Below are 21,769 nucleotides of genomic sequence, written 5' to 3' on the forward strand. Positions count from 1 at the left end.
AATGTTTTGAGGGGGTGTTTGAATTTGGTGGTGGAGGCAGGTGCCTTTCCGCCTTGACGGGAAGCAACCCACGGCTGCTCTCTGCTTTAGTCCCATCCTTGACTCTGCGACACGGTCCCTCATCCCACAGCATCCCAAACAGCCGGTTGCCATGGCAACTGGTGCCAGCTGCGGAAGAAGAATGGAGCTTGTACTGCGACAGGGATAGGCAGGTGGTTGAGGCCAAGGCTGAGTAGGGTGTGGGCAGGTGTGGGTGTAGTGCCCAGCTGATCTGGATCCCCTCTCAGGACTCTGGCACCTTCTCCTGGAGACCGCTCAGCTCATATCAGGAACAGATAGACAGGTTCAAGGTCAGCCTCTGCTTCTTACAACTGAGTGACTTTAGAGACATCTCTTCTCTGAATCTTAGTTGCCTCCTCTGTGAAATGGTGCGGGGGATCAGCTGGGCCCCAGAACTACTGGGAGTCTGGTGTGAGAGGCTGGCTGTGTTGTGTTCTTTTGGTTTGATGCAGAGATTCTTGGAGGAGGGTGGAGAAGTCGGTTTGATCCCCAGGGTGGTTAGTGAGATCTGGAGCCACTCTGTGGCTGGGATAACAGGAGGCGTGGGATGAGCAGCTCTGCCAGGGGCCCCTGCTCTGCCCTTCACAGTGCAGGAGGTACACAGCTCCTCTGCCCCACTAGGCTCTCAGCTCAGGTACCCTGTCTGCAGCTACAAAGTATCAGGCTGTGTGTGAGGGAGGCACATGTCTCCAGCAGATGGACAGCCCAAAAATAGCTCTTTTAAGTGCTTACTATGTACTAGGAGCTTCACATAGGTCATCGCCTCATGTTTAATCCTCATAGTAGCATGAAAATTCAGTGTTAATATGCTTATTTTGCTGATTAAGAAAACTGGGATTCAGAAAAGTTAAGTGACTGACTGACGGTCACACAGCAAGTAAGTGATGGAGTCAGCGTTTGAATCCCGGCCTATCCAGTTCCACTGTGTACCCTGAGCCCAGCTGCCAAAGGCCTAGCTACGAGATTTAGACTTTTTTCCCTCTTGAGGGAGAATGCAGTTTATTTATTCTTTTAAATTAATTTTTGTTGGAGTATAATTGCTTTTCAGTGTTGTGTTTCTACTGTACAAAGTGAATCAGGTATATGTATATGTACACTCTCTCTTTTAGATTTCCTTCCCACTTAGGTCACCACAGAGCACTGAGGAGAGTTTCCTGCGCTCTGCAGTAGGTTCTCATAGTTATTTCTTTTTTTCCTAGTAGTGTGTGTATGTCAGACCCAGTCTCCCAGTTCATCCCATCAGTGCTTCCCCTCTTGGTATCCATAACTTTAATCTCTACTTTTGTGTGTCTATTTCTGCTTTACAAATAAGTTCATCTGTATCATTTTTCTAGATTCCATATATCATATGATACGTGTTTTTTTATTTCTGACTTACTTCACTCTGTGTGATGATCTCTAGGTCTGTCCAGAGGATTTAGGTTTTTATGGAGCTTTATTTGTTCAGCACACAGGGGTGCTCCTCCAGGATCTCAAAGTCCAGGGGAGAGGAGACAAAGTAACCAGAATTGAAATGCAGATAGAAGCCTGGCATGTTCTGGATCCCCAGAGGACAGTTGAGTCTTCCCTGGGGAGGGGTGAGAGGGAAGGCTTGGAGGTAGGGTGGAGCAGAAGGAGGGGCTGTTGGAGCTGGGTTTGAGCAAAGAAAGTGGGTGTGCAGCAGGCCAAGACATAGGAAGAACATCCCAGGAAGGACAGAGCACACGCAGAAGCACAGAGGAGGCAGCCTGGAGCACTGCAGGAGAGGAGCAGTAGTGGCGACAGGGTCAGAGGGGAGGAAGGAGGTGGGAAAGATCAGTGAGCATAACATTGCTCCATTTTGGGGGGCTCCAAAATCACTGCAGATGGTGACTGCAGCCATGAAATTGAAAGACACTTGCTCCTTGGAAGAAAAGTTATGACCAACCTAGACATTAAAAACCTAGGTATTAAACCTAGATATTAAAAAGCAGAGACATTACTTTACCAAAAAAGGTCTGTCTAGTCAAAGCTATGGTTTTTCCAGTAGTCATGTATGGATGTGAGAGTTGGTCTATAAAGAAAACTGAGCACCAGAGAATTGATGCTTTTGAACTGTGGTGTTGGAGAAGACTCTTGAGAGTCCCTTGGACTACAGGGAGATCAAACCAGTCCATCCTAAAGGAAATCAGTCCTGAATATTTATTGGAAGGATTGATGTTGAAGCTGAAACTCCAATACTTTGGCCACCTGATGTGAAGAGCTGACTCATTGGAAGAGACCCTGATGCTGGGAAAGATTGAAGGTGGGAGGCGAAGGGGACGACAGAGGATGAGATGGTTGGATGGCATCACTGACTCAATGGACATGAGTTTGAGTAAACTCCAGGAGTTGGCAATAGACAGGGAAGCCTGGCTGCTGCAGTCCATGGCGTCGCAAAGAGTCAGACCCGACTGAGCAACTGAACTGAACATTGTTTAAAGGGAATTGGAGAGACTGAAGTGTGGTCAGGTACCAGGAGGGAATCTCTCAAGGACAGGAACCAAGGATTCTTTAACAACATCAAAGGTTACAGAGAGAGCTTTCTGTCTTCCAGGCACTGTTCTCAGAGCCTTGAATAATGATAATAATCCTTGCATTGACACTAGGAAGTTGATAACTGGTATGATCCTCATTTTACTAATGAGAAAACTGAGGCACAGAGAGGTTAAGTAACTTTCCCAAGATCACACAGATCCTAGGTATTGGCAGCAAGTATCCTATTGCATGAATATGGCACAGTTTATTTATTCCTTGACTCCATGTGGGCATTTGGGTTGTTTGCAGGTTTTCGCTTTTACCTCTGGTGCTGCTGTGATGAACAGTTTTGTATGTTTCTTGGTACGTATGGGCAAGAATGCCTCCATGGAATATTCCTTGGAGTGGAATTGCTAGGTTATAGAGTGTACATGTCTTCAACTTAGGGCCAGATGTGTCTAAAATGGTTGAAAATAGTCTGTACTCCCATCAGCAGTGCCAAATTCTAGTAGCCCCGTATCTTTACCAACACCTGATATTATCAAACTTCAGTTTTTGCCAGAGTGAGGATATGCTATGGTGTCTCAGTGTTTTAATTTTCATTTCCCTATTACTGAGGAGACTCTTGGCATAAATTCCGGTATTTTCTGTTCAGTCTTGTGCCAAAACATTTTGGTTGTTTTAACTTTTTCTTATTGATCTGTAGGAGTTTTTAAAATAAGTATATATTTTAGATACTCTTCCATTGCCTGTTATATGTTTTGCAAATATATTTTCCCAAAGTTCATATTTTGATTTCTTTATGGTATCTGTTGATAGGTAGAAATTCTTTTTTTTTGTTGTTGGTGTTGTTGTCTGGCCACATCGCACAGCATGTGGGATCTTAATTCCCCAACCAGGGATCAAAACTGTATCTCCTGCGGTGGAAACTCAAAGTCTTAACCACTGGACTGCTAGAGAAGTCCCAGAAATTTTTAATTATTTAAAATTGTTTTACTGTGATAAAACATATGTAATGTAAAAATTCCCTTTTAAAACCATGTTTAAGTGTACAGTTAAGCATGAAGTGCATTCACGTTGTACAACCATTACTACTATCCATCTCCAGAACTTTTTCATCTTCGCAGGCTGAAATTCTGTACCCATTAAATAATAATTCCCCAATCTCCTCTTGCCCTTCATAACCTCTATTCTACTTTCTGTCTTTTTGAATTTGACTATTTTGATACCTCATATAACTAAAGCTGTACAGTAGTGGTCCTTAATGTGTCTGGCTTATTTCACTTACCATGATGTCTTTAGGGTTCATGTTGTAGCATGTGTCAGAATTTCATTCCCATTTTAAGGCTGAATTAACATTTCATGGTATGTATTTACCACAGTTTGTTTATCCATTCATCTGTTGATGGAAATTTAGGTTATTTTCACCTAATAGCCATTGTAAGTATGCTGCTGTGAATGTGCACGCAGGCTAAGTTGCTTCAGTCATGTCCAGCTCTTTGTGACCCCACGGACTGTAGCCATATCCAAATTTCCAGTAGTCTCATAAAGATGATCATTTACTTTTATACTTTTTTTTTAAGTTAGGGTCTAAATAGGATCTGTATGTTAGAATTGGTTGATATGCTTTTTAAGCCTCTCTTAACCTATAGATGGGAGTCCCAGGTGGCTCAGTAGTAAAGAATCTGCCTGCCAGTTCAGGACACGCAGAAGATGCACGTTCAATCCCTGGGTCAGGAAGATCCCCTGGAGGAGGAAATGGCAATCCACTCCAGTTTTCTGGCCTGGGAAATCCCATGGACAGAGAATCCTGGGGGGTTACTGTCCATGGAGTCGCAGAGTCAGAGACAATTGAACATGCACACACAACCCATAGATCTCTTTCCAATCTTGTTTTTTCTGAACTTTAAAAAGTTTTTTTAATTAAAATATTTTTATGTTATATAGAAGTATAGCTGATTAACAATATTGTGATAGTTTCAGGTGTATAGCAGAGCAGCTCCACTATACATATATGTATATGCATATATGTATATACATATATGTATCCCTCAAACTCTCCTCCCATCCAGGCTGCCACATGACATTGAGCAGAATTCCCTGTGGTATGCAGTAGGACCTTCTTGGTTATCCATTTTATTTTTTATTTTTATTATTTTTTAAAATTTATTTATTTTAATCGGAGGCTAATTACTTTACAGTATTGTATGGTTTTGCCATACATCAACATGAAGCTACCACGGGTGTACACGTGCTCCCCATCCTGAACCCCCCTCCCACCTCCTTCCCCATACCATCCCTCTGGGTCATCCCAGTGCACCGGTTATCCACTTTAAATATGGCAATGTGTACATGTTAATCCCAAACTCCCTAAACTATCCCTTCCCTTTGTTCTTCCCCCCTTGGCAACTGCAAGTTTGTTCTCTAAGTCTCTTGAAGTCTGTTTTTGAAGAAACTAAGTTGTTTATTTACTAAGTTGTAGCTTATTGCATCTCTGTGGAATAGTGAGCCCTGATCTTCTGTTTTCTGTGAAGTGGTGGTTGAATCTGGAGCTTTGATTAGGTATAGATTCAAAGTTCTGGGCTGACTAATTTGTTTTTAGTGGGTTTTTTTTTTTTTTTGGTCTTTTTAAAATTATCTTTCTTTTTTATTAGTTTTTTTATTTTTATTTTTTGGGAAGCAGACTAATTTGAAACCATATAATGTCTCATTTTATTTCTTTGTATTTTTGATGTACTATAAAATGGTAGTTTTTTAAAACTGCAGTTTCTAGCTATTGATGGTATATAAAATGCAATAGATTTTGCAGAAATCTTTTATTTATATAATTTATCTATTAGGATTTTGTTTGTTTTCTATGTAGACAGTCATGAAACATGCAAATAATGGCAATCTTGTTATTTCCTTTCCAATTCTTACATCTCCCCGACTCCATTTCCTTATTGTGCTAGCTGAGGCCTTTATAGTATTGTGTAGACCTGTATAACATTGAATATAAGTGGTGATAGCAGGGACCCTTCTCTTGTTCTGGATTTTAAGGGGAATGTGGTTACCATTTCACCAGTATATTTGCTATATTTGTATTTCTATATATCATTATAATATACATTATATAATATATACTATTATATGATATAATATATAAGTATATAATAATATATTATATGTAGTATATATTTGTAAGGGAACTCCCTTCTATTCCTGATTTGCTTGTTATGAAGGGAAAGTACATTTTAAGAAACATATTTTCTACAGGTTTTGAAATAATATGATTTTTATTCTCTTACTAATATTAGTAAATTTAAAGAGTTGGATTTTTTAAATGTTAAGTCAGTCTTTCATTTCCAGGATAAACCCCAGTTGATCATGTTGTATCTTGTTTATGTTCTCTGAAAACATAAACATGTGTTGTGTTTGTTTCCAGAACATAATGATGTGTTTTATGTTTCTTATGTCTTCTTGTTGATAGTATTGGGTTTGGAAATTTTGTGTTTCTGTTGATGAGTTAGTTAACTGGCCTGGAATGATTTGTTCCCATACTGCCCTTGTGAGGTTTCAGTATTCAGTTTTGCAGCTTCAAAGAATGAGTTGTAGACTGTGCTCTCTTTTCCCATTTGCTGCAGCAGTTTGTATAAAATTGGAATTACTTGTTCTTGGAACATTTCAGTAGAATCACTGGTTAAAGAAAAATCTGGACGGATGTTTTCTTAGGGAAGATAATTCCTCCCCTACTGAGTCAATTAATTCTATGCTTATGTGTTTATTCAGTTTTGTAAAAAATTTTCATTGAGTCAATTTTGGTAAGTTATGAGATGGCTGGATGGCATCACTGACTCGATGGCCATGAGTCTGAGTGAACTCCGGGAGTTGGTGATGGACAGGGAGGCCTGGCGTGCTGCGATTCATGGAGTCGGACACGACTGAGCAACTGAACTGAACTGAACATCTTTCTAGAAATGCATCCACTTAATCTGAGTCTTCAAATTTACTTGCATGTTGGCATAAAGTATTTTACAGATCCTCTAATTTTTTTTAATACATGATTTCTCATTGCAAATATTGTCTTGTTGTACCTTCCCTCTTTTCCTTATTGTTGCCAGAGAGTTGTCTGCTTTCTGAGTCTTTTCACAGACCTGGTTTTTGGTTTTGTTGACCCTGTCTGTTGGTATATTTGTTTTTAGTGTCACGCTTCTTTCCATTTATTCTCTTATTTTTATAATATTTTGAGAATAATGCTTGGTTCATTAATTTTCTTTATTTTGTTTCTAATAAAGTCATTTAAAGTTACAAAGGAACCTCTGATGATCATGTTAGCTGCATCCACATACTCTTGTATATAACCTTTCTTATTATAATTCAGTTCTCAGTATTTCATAATTTTTACTAATTTTATTTGGCCTGTGTACTATTTATAAGCATTATTTCTTAATTTCCATTCGTATGAATTTCTTTCTTTACTTTCCTTCTCTCGCTCTCTTTTTGTTATCCTTCTTTAAATTAATTAATTTATTTGACTGTGCTGGGTCTTCACTGCTGTGTGGACTTTTCTCTAGTTGCCGCACGCGGGGGCTACTGTCCAGTTGCCGTGCTTGGGCTCCTCATTGCAGTGGTTTCCCTTGTTGCAGAGCACAGACCCTAGGATGCAAGAGCTGCAGTAGTTGTGGCACGTGGGCTCAGCAGTTGAGGTTCCCAGGCTCGAGCGCACAGGCTCAACAGCTGTGGGGCACAGGCTTAGTTGCTCTGTGACGTGTGGGATCTTGGACCAGGGATCGAACCTGTGTCTCCTACATTGGCAGGTGGATTCCTTACCACTGAGCCACCAGAGAAACCTTTATTATTGCTTTTCAACTAATACATATTGTGGCCTGAGAAAATGATCTTTATCTGAGTCATCTGATGTGGTAGCCCCTAGCCACTTGTCTCTGCTGAGCACTTGAAAGTTGGTCAGTCCAAATTGAGATGTTCAGTTCAGTTCAGTCGTTCAGTCGTGTCCGACTCTTTGCAACTCTATGAACCACAGCACGCCAGGCCTCCCTGTCCATCCCCAACTCCCGGAGTCCACCCAAACCCATGTCCATTGAGTTGGTGATGCCATCCAACCATCTCATCCTCTGTCGTCCCCTTCTTCTCCTGCCCTCAATCTTTCCCAGCATCAGAGTCTTTTCAAATGAGTCAGCTCTTTGCATCAGGTGGCCAAAGTATTGGAATTTCAGCTTCAACATCAGTCCTTCCAATGAACACTTAGGACTGATTTCCTATAGGATGGACTGGTTGGATCTCCTTGCAGTCCAAGGGACTCTCAAGAGTCTTATCCAACACCACAGTTCAAAAGTATCAATTCTTTGGCGCTCAGCTTTCTTTATAGTCTAACTCTCACATCCATACATGACCACTGGAAAAACCATAGCCTTGACTAGATGGACCTTTGTTGAGATGTACTATGACTGTAAATACAGTCCTGGATTTCAGTGACTTAGTCACTGAAAAAAAGAAATTAAAATTTCATTAATAATGTTTTAGATGGATTATTAGGCTTGTCATATTGGCATGCATTTTAAAAAACATCAAAATTGGTGAATTCTTGTGTTCAGTTCAGTTGCTCGGTCGTGTCTGACTCTTTGCGACCCTATGGACTGCAGCACGCCAGGCTTCCCTGTCCATCACCAACTCCCAGAGCTTGCTCTAATTCATGTCCATCGAGTCAATGATGCCATCCAACCATCTCATCCTCTGTCGTCCCCTTCAGTCTTTCTCAGCATCAGAGTCTTTTCCAATGAGTCAGTTCTTCGTATCAGGTGGCCAAAGTATTGGAGTTTCAGCTTCAGCATCAGTCCTTTCAATGAATATTCAGGACTGATTTCCTTTAGGATGGACTGGTTGGATCTCCTTGCAGTCTAAGGGACTCTTAAGAAGCTTCTCCAACACCACAGTTCAAAAGCATCAATTCTTTGATGCTCAGCTTTCTTAATAGTCCAACTCTCACATCCATACATGACTACTGGAAAAACCATAGCTTTAACTAGATGGACTTTTGTCTGCAAAGTAATGTCTCTGCTTTTTAATATTCTGTCTAGGTTGGTCATAGCTTTCCTTCCAAGGAGCAAGCATCTTTTAATTTCATGGCTACAGTCACCATCTGCAGTGATTTTGGAGCCCAAGAAAATAAAGTCTGTCACTGTTTCCATTGTTTCTCCATCTGTTTGGCATGGAGTGATGGGACTGGATGCCATGATCTTAGTTTTCTGAATATTGAATTTTAAGCCAGCTTTTTCACTTCCCTCATTCACTTTCATCAAGAGGCTCTTTAGTTTCTCTTCACTTTCTGTCATAAGGGTAGTGTCATCTGTGTATCTGAGGTTATTGGTATTTCTCCCCGCAATCTTGAATTTTTGTGTAGCTATTTTTTCACTTTGTTTTCTTTTTTTCTAATTTTTATTTTTACTTTATTTTACTTTACAATAGTAGCTATTTTAATATTAAAGATTAAGATAAAAAGAAACATTTTCAGAATACTATGCTTTATTATTTCGAGAAAGGTAAAAACACAACTGAAATGCAAAAAAAGATTTGTGCAGTGTGTGGAGAAGGTGCTGTGAGTGATTAAACATTTCAGAAGTGGTTTTTGAAGTTTCATGCTGGAGATTGCTTACTGGATGATGCTCTACGGTTGGGTGGTGCTGATGGTGGTGTAGTCGCTAGGTTGTGTCCGACTCTTGCAACCCCATGAATGTAGCCCCTGTCCATGGGATTTCCCAGGCTAGACTACTGGAGTGGGTTGCCATATCCTTCTCTGGGAGATCTTTCCATTGAAGTTGAAAGGGATCAAATCGAGGCATTGATTGAGAACAGTTAAAATTAATGTTATACCCAGCTTCCCAGGTGGCTCAGTTGTAAAGAATCTGCCTGCCAGTGCAAGAGATACATGAGATGTGGGTTTGATCCCTGGATCGGGAAGATCCCCTGGAGGAGGAAATGGCAACCCACTCCAGTGTTCTTGCCTGGAGAATCCTGTGGACGCAGGAGCCTGGCAGGCTGCAGTCCATGGGGCCTCAAAGAGTTGGACACCATTGAGTGAGCACAGATGCAGTGTTACACCGCATGGGAGGTGGCCGACACACTAGAATATCCAGATCAAGCGCTGAAAGTCGTTTCCACCAGCTTGGTCATGTTAATTGCTTCGATGTTTGAATTCCACCTAAATTAAGCGAAAAAACCTTTCTTGACTATCTCTGCATGCGATTCTCTACTTAAACATAATGAAAACGTTCCGTTTTTAAAACAAACTGTGACAGACAATGAAAAGTGAACACTGTACAATAATGTGGAATGGAAGAGATCTTGGGGCAAGTGAAATGAACCACCACCAACCATACCAAAGGCCAGTCTTCAGCCAAAAAAGGTGATGTTGTATATATGGTGGGATTGGAAGGGAGTCCTCTGTTATGAGCTCCTTCTGGAAAACCAGACAATTAATTCCAAGAAGTATTGCTCCCATTTAGACCCAACTGAAGGCAGCACTTGATGAAAAGCATCCAGAATTAGTCAACAGACTACGTATATCAGGATAACACAACATCACATGTTTCTTTGATGACCAGGCAAAAACGGTTAACAGCTTGGCTGGAAAATTCTGATTCATCTGCATGTTCCCCAGACACTGCACCTTCAGATGTCTTTTTAGTTCGTCCTTATAAAACTCTCCTAGTGGGAAAAAATTCAGTTTCCTGGAAGACTATAAAAGGCACCTGGAACAATTCTTTGCTCAAAAAGATAAAAAGTTTTATGGAGATGGAATTATGAAGTTGCTTGAAAAATAGCAGAAGGTAGTGGAACAACCAGTGCATAGATTGCCCAGTGAAGTTTTTGGTGAAAATGAAAAATGTGTCTTTTGTTTTTAACTTTAAAACCGAGGGAACTTTTTGGCCAACTCAATGCATGTTGAAATGATGTTTTGGATGTGTTAAGTAAAATGTAAAATGAATTTCACTTGTTTCTTTTTACTCTTCTTTAATGTGGCTACTGGAAAACTCAAAAAATACACCTATGGCTCACATTCATATTTAATTGGGCAGTGTTGGTCTAAAAAATACTCATTTTTTGACACTTGCTGAAATTTGCTTTATGGTTTAGGCTGTGTTTAATTTTCATATATGTTGCATGTATACTTGAAAAGATATGTGGACTCTAGTTGTTAAGAACAGTGTTCTATATATGTACACAGGTTAAGCTTCTTCATTGTTTTCTATTGAATCTTTTTTCTCCTGACTGATTTTTTTCAGCTAGATTTAACAATAATTAAGAGAAATACATAATTTCTTGCTGCAGTGTGGATTTGTCATTTTCTTCATGCTTTGCCAAGTTTTACTTTCTGTTTTTGGAGGTTCTGTTACTAGATACGTATACATTTAGAATTGTTGCAGCTTCTTGGTGAAACTGCTAGTCATTATGTAATAAGGTCTTTACCTCATTATTTTTGCCTTAAAATCTGTTTTATCTGATATTAGTGTAGCTATAAAACTTTATTTTGGTTAGTATTTACCCATTCACATATTACTCCATTTTTTTCTCTTAACCTTTTTGCATCACTGTGTTTTAGAAATAGGTTTTACAAATACTTTTTTTCCCTTTTAAAAATTTTATTACTTTTAAAATTTAATTTTATATTGGAATGTAGTTGATTAACACATATGTTTAATGTGTACAGCAAAGTGATTCTGTTATACACACATCTACTCTCGTTCAAATTCCTTTAGAAATATCTTATAATTGGATTTTCTTTTTTAAAGATCTGATAATTTTTATATTCATTTGAAGTGTTAGTCCATTTGCATTTGTTGTAGTTATCAATTTATTTGAACCTATTCCTACTGCCTTATTTTGTACTTTGAATATACCCTGCATTTTTTATACAATTTCTCCCTTTTATTGCCTCCTTTTATTTATATTTTCTTTAAAAATAATTGATTAATATTGGATCACAAAATATAGGGAAGACACAAGGGCAATGCCTGTGACCCCTTGGCTGTACTTCCCTTCCATAAATACCTTTTAGAACCCCAGATTCTTCCTGCCCAACCATTGTCTCACATCCTAGCAGCTGCAGAGTATATATCCGACCATGTGGGAAGCTTAAGCAGACTCCTTTTACTCAGTGTGGTGTCCCTTCCAACTAAGCCTTCCAGCTCACTTTTGCCAGTATTGCAATAGCACTGATTGTTCCAGCCGTCTGTGTCCTAAAACTCTCATGAAGGAATAGGTCTCAGGCAAGTTATGCCTGCACAGCCCTTAGACCATGTAGACAACACAGCCCTGTCTACACTTTTAAAAAGGCCCTTCTTAGACAGCCATGGCAGAGGCCCCTCCTCTGCACCCAGTGTTCTAACCCCAGGCTGCCTGTGGCAGCTGGATGGCAGCCCCTGGGGGTCCCCTGCAGCCAAGTGTGGTGATGGAGGAAGGCCAGGTCAAGCCAAGCAGGAAGAGTAAACCATTTTATTGGCCTCAGACTAGAAATCCATGGGTCTTGAGGACCTCTGTGAATTTTTCAGTTTTCTTCTGTGTTCTTTTCGGCCTGCTTCCGTCACCTCTTTAGCTACTACTGTCTCCGAGAATGGGCTTCCCTGGTGGTGCAGAGGTTAAAGCGTCATATGGTACTTGGCCTTCTCTTTTCTCTTCTCCTTCCGGGTGGCTTTTACTGCCTGGTACGTCCAGCCAACCTCATGAGCCAGGTGCCCTAGGTAGGCAGACTTCTGCCTGGGCTTCAGACGCACAAGCTCGAGGGAGGCAGGAACCACCATCTGCTTTTTCTGGCCATAGGGTGGTGGGACCCCTTCAGACACCTTGAGGTGGTCCAGAGCGGCCTGGCCTCACTTGGTCTTGCGAGGCAGTGTGCCTCAGGCCTTCAGGGGTTCAGCAGTGGTGGGGCCGCAGAAGGAGGCTGGGGTTTATCCGTTTGTGGAGGAAGGCCGGGTAATTCAGTTTATTTCTGTAGAAATTGCCAGAGATGCTGATGCCCTCACAGCACACGACCACAGCCTTCTGGCCAGAAGCACCTGCTCGGCCATGATGGCTCCTGGCGCTGAGCACGATGAACTGCCCTTTCGCCATCTTTGGCAGCCAAGTGGGGCTTATCACCTCCTTTTAGATTGACTGCTTTTTCTCATTCCTTTTTCTCTCTCTAGTAGTTTGGAAGTCTTCTGTGTCCTATTTATATTCTTTTGATGTCTGTTAGGAATGTCAACAGAAATACCTAGGCTATCAAAGTATAAAGGTAGTTACTATCTCCCTCTGAAATAACAGGATTTTGGAATGCTTTAATTCCAGGCATGCACCTTCCCAATTTATGTGATGTTGTTATCTAGGAAGTTAGTCCTCAGTTATTTTTCCAATCCCACAAATTACCCAAATATTATAGTTTCATAGAATCTGTGTTTGTTTAGGTTTAACCACATACTTATAATTTTCTTTGGTCAGAATTCCTCTTTGCATCTCAGCTTTTCTGTCTAGATCATGTTTTCTTCCTTTTGCCTCAAGTACATCTTTTAACGTTTATTAAGAAAGATAAAATTATAAAAAAAACTCTAGGTTTTTATCTATGATATCTTTATTTGAAAATTTTTAAAACTTTTTAAATTGAAGTATAATTAATTCACAATGTTATGTTAGGTTCAGGTATACAGCAAAGTGATTTGATTCACTGAATCTGTTCTTTTTCAGATTCTTTTCATTATAGCACAGGGAACTATATTCAATATATTTTAAGATATTGAATATAGTTCCCTGTGCTCAGGGAACTATATTCAGTATATTCTAAGGTATTGAATATAGTTCCCAGGAACTATATTCAATATATCCTGGGATATTGAATATAGTTCCCTGTGCTATACAGTAGGTCCTTGTTGTTTATCTGTTTTATGTGTAGTAGTGTGTGTATGTTAATCCCATACTCCTAATTTATACCCCACCTTGCTATCCTCTTTGGTAATTGTAAGTTTGTTTTCTATGTCTGTTAAGTCTGTTTCTGTTTTGTAAGTTATGGTATCTTTATCTTCGTTCTCAAAAAATATTTTGTCTGGGTGTACAATTGATAATTATTTTCTTTAAACACATTGAAAAATATTATTCTGCTATGTTTTGCCATCCATATTACTATTGAAAAGTTAGCTGTTAGTTTAACTGCCATTTCTTTGTAAGTAAAATATCTTTTGGTGAGAGGCATTATAGCATTGGGCTTCCCCCTATGGTACAGTGGTAAAGAATTCACCCGCCAAGACGCAAGAGACACCAGTTAGATCCCTGGGTCGGGAAGATCCCCTGGAGTAGGAAATGGCAGCCACTCCAGTATTCTTGCCTGGAAAATTCCATGGACAGAGGAGCCTGGCGGGTTACAGTCCACGGGGATCACAAAAGCTTGGACATGACTGAGCGCACACATGTATTGTAGCATCAGTGGTTAAAGATGTGGCCTCTGGAATCAGCCTGTGCTGCGTGCTCAGTCGTGTCTGACTCTTTGTGACCCCAGGGACGGTAGCCCACCGGGCTCCTCTGTCCATGGGGTTCTCCAGGCAAGAATACTGGAGTGAGTTGCCATGCCCTCCTCCAGGGGGTCTTCCCAACCCAGGGATCGAACCAAGGTCTCTTGCATTGCAGGCAAATTCTCTACCATCTGAACCACCACAGAAGCCCAAGAACACTGGAGGGGGTAGCCTAACCCTTCTCCCCTGGATCTTTCTGACCCAGGAATCAAACTGGGGTCTTCTGCATCTCAGGCACGTTCTTTACCAGCTGAGCTACCAGGGAAAACCCCTGAAATCAGACTGCCAGCATGTAAATCTCAGATCTCTGGTTTACTAATTGTGTGACACTGAGGAAACTGACTAGCCTTTCTGCACCTCTGTGTGCCTCAGTTTCCACTTCTGTAAAACAAGGGCAATAATAGTAGCGATATCTGACTCACAGGGTTTTGGTGCAGATTAAGGAAACTAACGTGGAGAGTATTCAGAACAGTGATAGCACATCGTCAGTGCTAGATGGCTAGCAAAGTGTTAGATGGTTATTTTTTCTCTTGTTGCTTTTAGGATGTCCTTATCGTTGCTGTGGCGAAATTTCACTGTGATGTATCTAGGTGTGAATCTACTTTTACTTAAACTTTTTGAAATTCACCAAGCTTTTGGAATCTGTAAATTGTTGTCTTTTATCAGTTCTGGAAAATTCTTAGTCATCTGTCTTCAAATACTCCCTCTGCTCAGTTCTCTCTTTCTGGAACTTTGGTTTGAGTGAAATCAGTGCTTTTCACTCTGACTTTTTTGTTTCTTTGATTGTGTTTCACGGTCTCTGTGCTGTGAATAATTTGGATAATTTCTTTAAACTTATCTTCTAGTTCACTAGCTTATTTCAGCTGTCTAATACTGTTAGGCCTATATATTGACTTTTTAAGTTTTCATACTTATTATCATATTTTTCATTTCCAGAAGTTGTGTTTGGTTCCCAACCATATATGCTTGGTCTTTTATATGTATTTTTGCCCTTCATCATATATTTGGACTATAAAGAAAGCTGAGCACCAAAGAATTCATGCTTTTGAACTGTGGTTTTGGAGAAGACTCTTGAGAGTCCCTTGAACTGCAAGGAGATCAAACCAGTCCATCCTAAAGGAAATCAGTCCTGAATATTCATTGGAAGGACTGATGATGAAGCTGAAGCTCCGATACTTTGGCCACCTGATGCAAAGAACTGACTCATTTGAAAAGACCCAGATGCTAGGAAAGATTAAAGGCAGGAGGAGAAGGGGATGACAGAGGATGAGATGGTTGGATGGCATCACCGACTCGATGGACAGGAGTTTGAGCAAGCTCTGGGAGTTGGTGATGGACAGGGAAGCCTGGCATGCTGCAGCCCATGGGGTTGCAAAGAGCCAGACACGACTGAGCCACTGAACTGACTGATATGTTTGACCTCGCCTTTTCTTTTTTTTTCTTTTTTGGCTGCACTGGGGCTTCATTGTGGCATGCGAACTTTCTCTAGTTGCAGTGTGCTGGTGTAGTTGCCCTGAGGCATGTGGGATCTTACTTCCCTGACCAGGGATCAAATCCATGTCCCTGCATTGGAAGGCAGACTCTTAACCACTGGACGATGAGGAAGGTCCCCTCACCTTTTATTTATTTAAGCATATTATACATACATACGTTGTATTCTTGTCTGATGAGTCCAGTATCTGAAGTCTTTGCCGGTCTGATTCTGCTGCCTGTTGTTTGGAGCCTCATAACACTGGTATGTGGACTCCTGAGAAGAGGGGTCAGCCTAAAGGTTTTAAACTGGGAAAGACCATTCTTAATCTCTTGCCTGCTTTCCTTCCCAGATATCCTGTTTTCTTATCTCCTCCCCCTTTTTTTTCTTCTCAATTTACTTTTTTGAAAGGCTGATTCATTCCCATGGTTTAAAAAAAAAGTGAAAAACCTCCTTCCCAGCTCCCAGTTCCTTTCCCACTGGAAGCCTCTGTTACCAGGTTCTTGTGGATACTTCCAGAAGTATTTTATGCAGATGCAAGCAAATACAAATTGAAAATTCTGTCTCTTTTTAAAGCAAATGGTAGCACACTACACACATTGTTCTGAACTTTCTAATTTTAAAAATAGTATGTAATTGTAAAAGAACCACATGCTCATTTTGAATAACATAAATACCCAGGTGTCTACGTGTAGAAAGTGAAAGTCCCCCTGGAATTTCATTCCCCAGAGATAACCTGTCTCATGCGTCTATAAATATATATTTACATAAATCGGCTTATGCAACATGTACTTCTCCATAACCTATTTTTTTTCTTTTTCTCCAAACTATGCAGCTTGACATCTTTCCATGAATCTTACCACATCTGGCAGTGCTCCCCACATAGCTCAGCAGTTAAATGCCTGGACTTTGGAGTCAGACAGAACTAGGTTCTAATTCTAGCTCTGCCGCTTAGTAGCTCCGGGACTTTTCAGAGCCTCTCTGAGCCTCAGTTTCATCATCTGTAAAATGAGGGTAGAAATAGTACATAGTCCATGGTGTTGTTCAGAGATCTTAGTAAGATCATGTATGACATGCTCCCTCCACAGCCAGCTGCTTTATGAGCCCTCAACAAACGGTGGTTTTTACGATGACTCACTCTTTTTAATGGCCACTTAGTATTGTGGCCTGGAGAATTTCATGGCCTTAATAGTCCCTGGGGTTGCAAAGAGTCAGACACGACTGAGCAGCTTTCACTTTTAGAATCCATAGTATGATATGTTGCTGTTTACTAACCATTCTCCTTTTGATGGACATTGGATTGTACCCCATTTTTTAGTTACAAATGCCAACCTGGTGAACACTGAATATACATCTTTCACCTTTGTGTCGGTATCTTCTTATGAATTCACTGCCGTGGGGGGCGGTGGTGGTGGTCACTGGGTCCTCTGAATTCTAATCTTTCTATCCTCTTTCTCTCCAAGGAGGCGATGAGAATGGCCCATGGAGTGAAGCTTGTGTGTTACGTAGGTTTTTGCTTTTTATTACTGCTCTTCTTTCTCCCTCTTCTGAGGTCTGGTGGGGGTGGGAGGGGTCCTCCCCAGAGACAATCTCAGCCCCTTGCCCCTGCCTGCCCTCTTCCAGAGCATCCTTACTCCCTATGATGTGAATCTCAGACTTCCATTTTCCCCCAAACCTTGGAACCTGACCATTCATGATCATTCACTCAAGGATTAGTTTTCAGACCCATCTACTTTCAAAACAACTCCTGGTGACTTGTAACAAGTTGGAAGAATCAAAATACACTGAAATGGGATAAAAGTCTAAAGAAAGCAAGAAAAGGGCAAGGGGAAGGGGCACTTGTTACTAACAACCCCTTGTTACTTGTTACTAACAACCCCTTACTCTACCAATCCTGGAAAGGTACAACCACTAGGTTTAAAGTTAAAACTGAGCTTCCTGGCGGCCAAAGCAGAAAGGGGAGCAGAATAGGTCCTATAGGTCATCAGAAGACCCAGAACTACTCTGCACCTTGAATGGGTCATGAAGGGCTTTCTGTCTGGGTAACAGAGGGATGATCAGTAGGCTTTCAGAGGGGTGATGGATATCTTCACCATGTGTCTGCTTCAAGGGGAAAAGGCAAGTCACTGACCCCAAAAAAGGGGCCTGACAGAGATTTTGAGAAAGAGAGGGTGGACTCAGAACAGGATATGAGCACCTCTGGTCATAAGGGTGAGAAGGGTCTCGGTACAGGGTCCAGGTAACTGTGAACATGGCTGGGAGGAAGGGTGAAGCCGAGAGGATGAAAATGAAGCCAGGCTCCTTTCCTGGGATGGAGACCAGGCAGTCAGCAAACATTTACTGAACCCTACTGCGTGCCAGGCCTTTTCCAGGCATTGGGAGTACAGTGGGGGCCAAGACACACATGCTCTCTGTCCTCATGGAGCTTACAGTTCAGCGGGGAAGAGAAAGGACCGTAAATTGCAGGTGAGGTTAGCGGTCTGAAAGGCACTTCTCCCCTGGCAGGTTGGTTCCGAACCAGTGATCTACCTCCTGGGGGCCGTGAGCTACAGCCAGGCAGGGGGGCAGCTACCTCCAAGGCTGGAGGTTCTGGAGGACATGATGGAGGCCTACTCAGCCTCATCTGTCCAGAGGCCCAGAAAGAAGAAAAGGTGCAGGGCCCGGGGCCGCATGAGGCGCCAGGTACAGAACAGGGTCTTTACACTGACGTCACTTAATCCTGCTGGGAGAGACACATGGGCGTGTGGTTCACAGAGGCGTTGCTGCAGCCCAGAGCGATGCTGTGACTTGCCCACAGTCACACAGAATGTGACAGCCGGGGGTGCATTAGCCTGTCATCTAACCTGGTGTCTGTGTGCTCCTTCCTCTGCACTGCTGAGTTCAGGAGCTTGGCTGCAGCGAGGGAGGGAGGGAGGGCCTGTGGCCTCCATGCATCTGGGGAGAGAGCGGTCATGGACCTTCCTTCCTGGCCAACTGGCATGTCCCGCCATTCCAAGATCCTCTAGCCACCTCCCTCAGGGAGGGGGACCCTGGTGGTCTCTCTGACCCCTTTCACCATCCCCAGGAATCACTCCCTGCACCCCAGGGACTCCCCCTTCTTCTCTGCGTCCTCGTTCTGTTGCAGGCGAGGGTTCGTGTTCAGAAGCCCAGTGCTGAGGGTCTAGGGGTGAGTGTTTCTGCTCTGGCCATGTGGTCTCCCTCCCTGGGCACAGGTCAGGGCGAATGTGGGGGTGCACAGGTGACTGGAGAGACAGTGCCCCTGCCCCCGACCCTGGGGCTGGGAGGCTGTACCCAGGGACGAGGCCTCAGTTTCTCACCCCTCCCCAACAGTGCAGCCCAGTGGAGGCTGAAGAGGAGGAACCTGGAGAACAAGCAGGGGGCGAGGACTTAGGTGAGGGGCTGTGGAGGGTGCCCTTCAGCAGCCGCCTGTCTTCCAGGAATTTCTGAGGACACACGGGGCTCATGCCCAGCTCCTGGCCTGACCCCTGCTGGGACTCCTCTCCTCCCCTCATCATCTGCCTGCAGTCCTTACCCAAAAGGGTGGGGCTGCTGGCTGCCTGGGCTCAGCAGACAGACATCCTAGACACTTTGGGTCCCTGAGGTGGGACCCCTTCTTTACCTCCTGAAGCCCCTCAGCCTTGAGTTGCCCCACTCCCTTGCCCTGAGCATCCCCTGGGAGCCCATGACTCTCTCTCCCCACAGCTCAGCTTCAGCCCCAACAGGAGAAGCCACCCCTGGATACTGGGGTACGGGACACCGTGGTCCGCACCATGCAGGAGGCGCTGTGGAGTCGGTAAGGCCTTACTCCACCTCCTCTGACACCCGGGACATCCTGAAGGGCTGCCCTCACATGTCCTACCTCCTGAGGCTGTGCCGTGTTCTGAGGGCTTGTGTGTGTACCACTAACCCCCTTTTGTCCTGTGAGGCCATTTGCCCACACAGCAAGCCAGTGGAGAGCCGGATTTGAACCTGGGTCTCTCTGGCTTCAAGGTGGCTCTTTTCCTTTAAGCCACTGCAGCTCTGAGTGTCTGCTCGGTCCTTGTGGATATCACCCACAGAAAATGCTTTCAGACACGGGGCAACTCTGTGCTGGGACCATCTCAGAGATCTGAGCTCAGAGCGCTCATTTTACTAACGGTGAGACCAAGGCCCGGAGAGGGCAGGATTTTGCAAAGGCCACACAGCAAGTCAGTGGCTGATGATTCAGGGTTATTTCCAGGACCAGGTCTCCATCCTCTGCCTTGACCAGTGCCTCACCCTCCCACCCCCCGGCTTCTGCCCCTCCATCCATACCCTGGTTCCCTGGTCAGGGAGAGCAGGGGCTGAGCAATCGGACCTTGCTTTTCCACTCATCATGTGGCCTTGGCAAGCTCCTTATCTTCTCTGAGCAGCAGTCACCCATCTGTAAGTGGGGAATGATAATACCTGTTCCTCACAGAGTGAGGAGAGAGGGGTTCACTTAGGAAAATGTTCAGAGTAGAAACCGGAGTTGGCCCAAACCCTGCTCCCCACCCCTGCCCGCTCTCAGGCTCAGTGCCCTGGCCCTGCCCTTGTTTCCCTCCCCACCCCACAGCCTTCGGAAGCACCCAGACCTGGTGCTTAGTGAGAAGGTCGTGGAGGGCATCGCTGCTGGCATCGAGGCAGCCCTCTTCAACCTGACACAAGCCACCAATGGCCGCTACAAGACCAAGTACCGCAGCCTGCTGTTCAACCTGCGGGACCCCAGGAACCCGGTGAGCGGGCCTCTGGGCTGGGCTGGGGCCCGTTCTGAGGTGGGAAGCCCTGGAGTATTTGGGAGCCTGACCTGGGAGTGCCAGGCAGGGTTGGGGTGGGGGTTCTCCAAGCGGCGTTATGTAGCTCCTATCCCTGTAGGAGCTGTTTCTCAAAGTGGTTCATGGAGACATCACCCCCCATGGCCTGGTGCGGATGAGTTCAGTCCAACTGGCCCCCCAAGAACTGGCCCGCTGGCGGGACCGGGAGGAGAAGAGGGTGAGTTGTCGGATCAGGTCAGGACCTGGCGGAGGGACTTGGGGGAGCCCCGAGGATGGAGCTGGAGAGACAGAGTGAGGAAGAAGGCGGTGAGATGGGAGCCCAGGATAGACAGAAGCAGAAATGAGGAAACAGAGCAGGCAGACGGGGAGAGGGTCAGAAAGCCTCTTCTCACAGGGGGAATAAAACGGGAGAAGAGGCAGAAATGAAGGGGGTTGAGGATGGAGAGCCTGGTAGAGGTGATGTCCCTGGAGGTGTGGTCGTCCCCTGGCTTTTCTGTGGAGCTGGACTCGGGGTGTGTGTGTCGGGCTGAGGGGGACTGGGGATGATGGCCCAGACTCTCGAGTCCAGGAATATCATCCGCCATCTATGGTGGGTAGACCCAGTGCGAGGCCTCCGCTCCAGTCCCAGCCCCAGAAGTTCCAGAAAAGGCTGAATGTCTTCCTGGTGCCCCAGGCCCGGTGAGGAAGCCCACAGCCTCCCGCACTTCACAGTTACACCCCCACACACTCTGTGTCTGTGGGTCTCTCCCTCTCTGGGAATGGCTCTGAGATGGGAAGTGTGGTGGGCACTGAGCAGCTTTGGGAGATGTTTGTGTAATGGTTGTTGGTGGCTCAGTGAGAAAGAGGGGGACTGACCGAGGGAGTGGGGCCCATGGATGGACTGGGAGCACTAAGACCTTGTTCTGACAGATACTAGGCTGGTTAGAATTAATGCGTGGAATCCATTAGGTCCGTCTGCCCACTGCAGTCTGAGCTTCTATCGGGGCATTGTCGGGGTCAGGGAGTAGGGTCATCTGTGTAAACTGTGGGGCCCCTGCAGAATGAAAACGCGAGCACTTTGTTGAATGATTAAGAATTTCAAGACGACAGCAGCATGAAGCATGGAGCCCTTTTAGAACAGGGCCCTGGGCTACTGCATGGAGCCCATGCCCACAAATCCAGCCCTACAGGGAGGACTGGGCTTCTGTTCTCCAGGGGTGGTTAGAAAGGGACAGGCAGGCTTTCCAGAAACATTTCAGATAGGATGACATTGATCAACAATAAGGATCACAAGGAGCAAATACTATGAACTAGACTCTAGGGTAAGCACTCTATATAAGCTGTTTAATATGACAATCTTAATTTCATTTCTAAAGAACAGATCAACTGAAGCTTAGAGCCACGAAGGGCTTGCCCAAGGGCATACCACATTGTGGGTTTTTATTAGTGGCAGCTGGTGGGCCGGCGGCTCTGCTTTCTCG

The 21,769-nt window shown here is 44.0% G+C and overlaps 1 protein-coding gene and 1 pseudogene across 1 annotated transcript in view; one reads left to right on the top strand and one right to left on the bottom strand.

Annotated features, from left to right (window-relative positions):
- SPOCD1 (SPOC domain containing 1) overlaps nt 1-21,769 on the top strand; it is a 32,918-nt gene that overhangs the window by 4,567 nt on the left and 6,582 nt on the right. The window contains exons 3-9 of the mRNA XM_042245003.2: nt 17,001-17,042; nt 18,043-18,219; nt 18,662-18,703; nt 18,868-18,928; nt 19,240-19,330; nt 20,111-20,270; nt 20,410-20,526. Coding sequence (XP_042100937.1) covers nt 17,001-17,042; nt 18,043-18,219; nt 18,662-18,703; nt 18,868-18,928; nt 19,240-19,330; nt 20,111-20,270; nt 20,410-20,526 — 690 coding nt within the window. The remainder of the gene's footprint in view (nt 1-17,000; nt 17,043-18,042; nt 18,220-18,661; nt 18,704-18,867; nt 18,929-19,239; nt 19,331-20,110; nt 20,271-20,409; nt 20,527-21,769) is intronic.
- LOC114113239 (large ribosomal subunit protein uL13-like) lies at nt 12,034-12,639 on the bottom strand (annotated as a pseudogene).

This window comes from Ovis aries, chromosome 2, assembly GCF_016772045.2.
Source record: "Ovis aries strain OAR_USU_Benz2616 breed Rambouillet chromosome 2, ARS-UI_Ramb_v3.0, whole genome shotgun sequence".
Classification (NCBI taxonomy): Eukaryota; Metazoa; Chordata; class Mammalia; order Artiodactyla; family Bovidae; genus Ovis; species Ovis aries.